The sequence below is a fragment of the Monosiga brevicollis genome, genomic scaffold, assembly GCF_000002865.3.
Source record: "Monosiga brevicollis MX1 MONBRscaffold_3 genomic scaffold, whole genome shotgun sequence".
Lineage (NCBI taxonomy): Eukaryota > Choanoflagellata > Craspedida > Salpingoecidae > Monosiga > Monosiga brevicollis.
Window position 1 is genome coordinate 366,781 of NW_001865040.1, and position 3,810 is coordinate 370,590.

Consider the following 3,810-nt stretch of genomic DNA (forward strand, 5'->3'; position numbering starts at 1 on the left):
ATCCATAATGGTGAGAAAGAGAGAGAGAGAAATAAAGAGCAAAGACACAAGGAAAAGCACGACTACCACAGAGAGAGAGAGAGAGAGAGAGAGAGAGAGAGAGAGAGAGAGAGAGAGAGAGAGAGAGAGAGAGAGAGAGAGAGAGAGAGAGAGAGAGAGATTGAATTGGTTTGGTCGGTTTGAGAAAGAGAGAAGTAAAGAGAGAAAGAGAGAGAGAGAGAGAGAGAGAGAGAGAGAGAGAGAGAGAGAGAGAGAGAGAGAGAGAGAGAGAGAGAGAGAGAGAGAGAGAGAGAGAGAGAGAGAGACAGAGAGAGAGAGAGAGAGACAGAGAGAGAGAGAGAGAGAGATAGAGACAGAGAGACAGAGAGAAAGAGAACGTCTTGTTTTGGTTTGCTGGGTGTTTTGTTCGTTTGAAGAAAAAGTGGCAGCGGCAGCGGGGCAGCGGGCAGCGGGGGAGAGGGGAGGGTAGGCGGGGGAGCCGGAACCGTCGTAGTGTGCCGTCAGCAGGGGCACGGCCACCAGGCACGTCTTCAAATATGCTGTCGCAGCTGACCCAGTGCTGTTGTCCATACTACTTCTACACATGGCCATGTGATTCAAACGGCACACAAGCAAAATGCTGTTCGAGTAAGAGCTCGGCATTTTTCTTACACGCCCGGCGCCGCCTCACACCCCACTACGGCTTCTACTTCTGCACCTGAGGTAAGCTTGAGGACTCGCTTGATGGGTCTTTGAGACTGCTCAGTGTCGTCGTTGCGTGCTGTGCTCACGTTACGCCGGCTTGGTGGGCAGCTTGTGTGTGTGCGTGTGTGTGTTTGTGTGTACGCGTAACAACGGGGCAGCCTGCTATTCATGACCGGGTGCCATGCAGTTCATCGACGCCGATGCCGTCGTCGCTGGTGAGTCTGTGCCACCAGCGTGACAAGACAAGCGATTGCTGTGCGCAATGTGTTGACGGTTTCCATCGTGCTGTTGGTCGTACTCTATCTGTTCTTAGATTCGACTCAGATGACCGACCTGCCAGAGCAGCCAACAGATGCTAAGGGCCGACCCATCGACCCGACCGACGTTTTGCCAGATGAACCCATGAAACAAGCGCCCGTAAGTTTGGCGTCTCTTCCCGCTCGTTATCCACCATCATTCGCACGCCCAACAGAGACCCACACCGCCTGGTTTTCTGCGATGGGGGCGTGCCGTGTCGTCACGGCATAGTCAAGGCCAACAACTCACCGTGTTGCCCCATACACCGCCAACCATCCAGAACATCAGCACCTTTTCTGGACCTCAGACCAATTGCATGATCCACCTTTATCGTGGTGAGCTGGGCAAAATGGTGGCTTATCGTATTCGCCTTGATACCAGCACCAACTGGGCTGTCAGCACGACCTCCGTCCTGACGGTCCTTGCCATGGGCGACGACTCGGTTCCACACTACTTTTTTGCATTCATTCTCTTTATCAACACAGCCTTCCTTCTCATTGAGGCCCGCCGCTATCAGGTCAGTGTTTTTTTTTTGTTTTTTGTTTTTTTTTGGGTCTCGCAATTGCCCAAGCTAGCCAGGGCCGTGTGTGATCTGGCTCACGCACCTGACTTGATGGCCAGATCTTTTTGGCTAGCCGTGCTCGCGTCCGAATTCTCGAGTCGGTACGTGCCTTGCAATACCGCTTGCCCAATTGCATTTGAGCGGGCTGCTTCCAGCTATTACAAGTGTGCGTTGGCTCATTGGCAGTGCCTTGCCGACCTTCATGCATCATCCACACAGGGCTTTTTCAGCGCCACCGTACTGCATGGCATTGAGGCGACGCCCGTGGAAGATGCCAAGGTCGTTCCCTTGACCAACGATAACATTGTTCCTGAGCACGCTGCCAGCCCATTGGACGACTGGCAGCCACAGCTCAAGCGCGCTCTCATGTCACTCACGAGCAAGCATGTTTCGTGGACCACCATTTACGTGCGCTGGCAGCGCAACTACATCTACTTGTTCACGGCCACCTACCTTGGCTGGATCTTCAAAATGCTGGCCTACGATGCTTTTCACTGGGCCGTTTTTGGTTCAGTAACGGGGTTCCTCCTCCTTGCGGCTGGTCTTGCACATTACTTCCGTCCAAATATTAAGACTCGGGAGTCAGAGTTTATGCACAAGAAGGACAAGGGCAAGTGGAGTGCCTTTCCAGCAGACGATGATTAGATGTGCATTCAGAACCTGGTGGTTCGTGCGCGCCAAGATAAATCGGTGAAGAGAGTGTGGTCACCCACCCTGATTGCCCGCGGCGCTGCAGTTGCAACTTGCTTTAGCTTTGTAGGGTGTGTCTGGATGTAAAATCTGAAGATGCAAATTCAACGTGTCGTGCAAACACAAGCCCATGGTGTTGGAACTCGTCAATTATGCAAATGGCACGGGGACGGCAGCGGAACGAAGAAGAACAAACGGCTGCTGTTCCAGCATTGACTGGTCAAAGAAAGGGCGGAATAGAAAAAGGGTTGCCGGAAAGGCACCGAAAGTAGACAAAGCAACAGGAACAGCAAGAGAGACCCTATATCATGGGCGCCAGGGGCGTATCGCCACGAGAGAAGGGCGTCGCCGCCAAAGACGGCCAGAGTAGAGGGACAGGACTGATGCAAAATGAACAGTCAAGCTTATGCCTTGGTTTCATCAGCCAAGGAGATTTCGCGCGGCTCGACGTCGTCCGTCGTGGCATCTTCTGCGCTGGCCGCATCTGGGGCCGTGTCTTCCGTCGTTTCAGCATCTGCGGTGTCTGCCGGAGTCTCACCGTCCCCCTCCTCTGTGGCCTCGGCCGTGTCTGCAGCTGTTGTGCTCGCTGCGTCTTGTGTGCTGTCGTCGGGATTGTGGGCAGAGTCTCCCTCGGCATTGTCGGCACCCTCTGGTGCCTCCCCGTCGACTGGATCTGCTGTTGCCTCGCCTTCGGCGTTGTCGGTGGTCGACTCGCCAACGTCACCATCTGCAAGGGCCAGCGTTGGCTCGGTTGTTGCCTCGGCTTCTTGGGCAGCAGCCTGTTGGTTGCGTGATCGCTCCAGCACGTGGCGCAGGATGTCTAGGCATTACAAAAAAAAAAAGAGTCGGGGTCAGATCCAGGCTTAAAAAAAAAAGAAAAGAAAAGAGAAAGGAGCAGAAAGGAAAGGTCAAGAGGGGCAACGGCTTTCAGTGCCAAATCGAGTTTGCATACCGTCAAGCATGCTACGCGCTGTGAAGGACTCCGAAAGCTGCGTTTCGACCTCACCCATGAGCCACGGCATAAACTGGCTTTCCACCTCTGCAAGTTGGTACAGCACACGATAATGGTGAGCGGACCTTGACTGCCCAAGGCAATAGAGCGTGGAATGGCAAGGGGGCGTCACAACCACGATTTGCGAAAAAGGGCCCGCACCTCGTTCTTGGCGATCATAGAAGAAGCCACCCTGGGAGAGTGATGAGAAGACGGAAGGCACGAGGTCGGCCAGGTAGCTGTGGGCAAAGGCACGGGCAGCAATCTTTTCGGCCGTAACCTTTTGCTGTTCAATGGCCTGACGTTGCTCTGTCACGCGCTGCTTCTTCTCCTCCTCGCGACGACGGGCCTGCTCTTCCATGCGCTGAACCTCGGCTAGCTCCGCAGCGCGCAGGGCGTCAAACTCGCGCTGGTGATCACGTAACCGATCGAGTTCCTCTTCCTCCATCACCTCCATCATGGACTGCTCGAGCGTTTTGCCGATGAGCACCTCCAAAATGGGCTTCACCTCGACGTCAAAGTCAAACAGCTCGCCATCTTGAATCTGGGTACTCTGATCCACGCCGGTTTTGGGTGGCACAAACAT

General features: G+C 54.3%; 3 protein-coding genes across 3 annotated transcripts in view; 1 reads left to right on the forward strand and 2 right to left on the reverse strand.

Annotated features, from left to right (window-relative positions):
- MONBRDRAFT_22732 (uncharacterized protein) overlaps positions 1-642 on the reverse strand; it is a gene marked incomplete at both ends in the record, with an annotated part of 831 nt that extends 189 nt beyond the window's left edge. Inside the window, one exon of the mRNA XM_001743235.1 lies at positions 67-642. Within this exon, the coding sequence (XP_001743287.1) occupies positions 67-642 (576 nt within the window). The remainder of the gene's footprint in view (positions 1-66) is intronic.
- A 223-nt stretch (positions 643-865) lies between these two features.
- On the forward strand, positions 866-1,683 carry MONBRDRAFT_5598 (uncharacterized protein; the record flags this gene model as incomplete). The annotated part of the gene is made up of 4 exons (XM_001742914.1): positions 866-899; positions 998-1,101; positions 1,157-1,498; positions 1,603-1,683. The coding sequence occupies 4 exons, from the start codon at positions 866-868 to the stop codon at positions 1,681-1,683; spliced, it is 561 nt and encodes a 186-aa protein (XP_001742966.1).
- A 682-nt stretch (positions 1,684-2,365) lies between these two features.
- The window catches only part of MONBRDRAFT_31127 (uncharacterized protein), a 2,487-nt gene continuing 1,042 nt past the window's right edge, over positions 2,366-3,810 (reverse strand). Inside the window, exons 3-5 of the mRNA XM_001743236.1 lie at positions 3,387-3,777; positions 3,186-3,272; positions 2,366-3,053 (exon numbers count right to left, since the gene is read on the reverse strand). Of these exons, the coding sequence (XP_001743288.1) occupies positions 2,638-3,053; positions 3,186-3,272; positions 3,387-3,777 (894 nt within the window). The 3' untranslated portion in view covers positions 2,366-2,637. The remainder of the gene's footprint in view (positions 3,054-3,185; positions 3,273-3,386; positions 3,778-3,810) is intronic.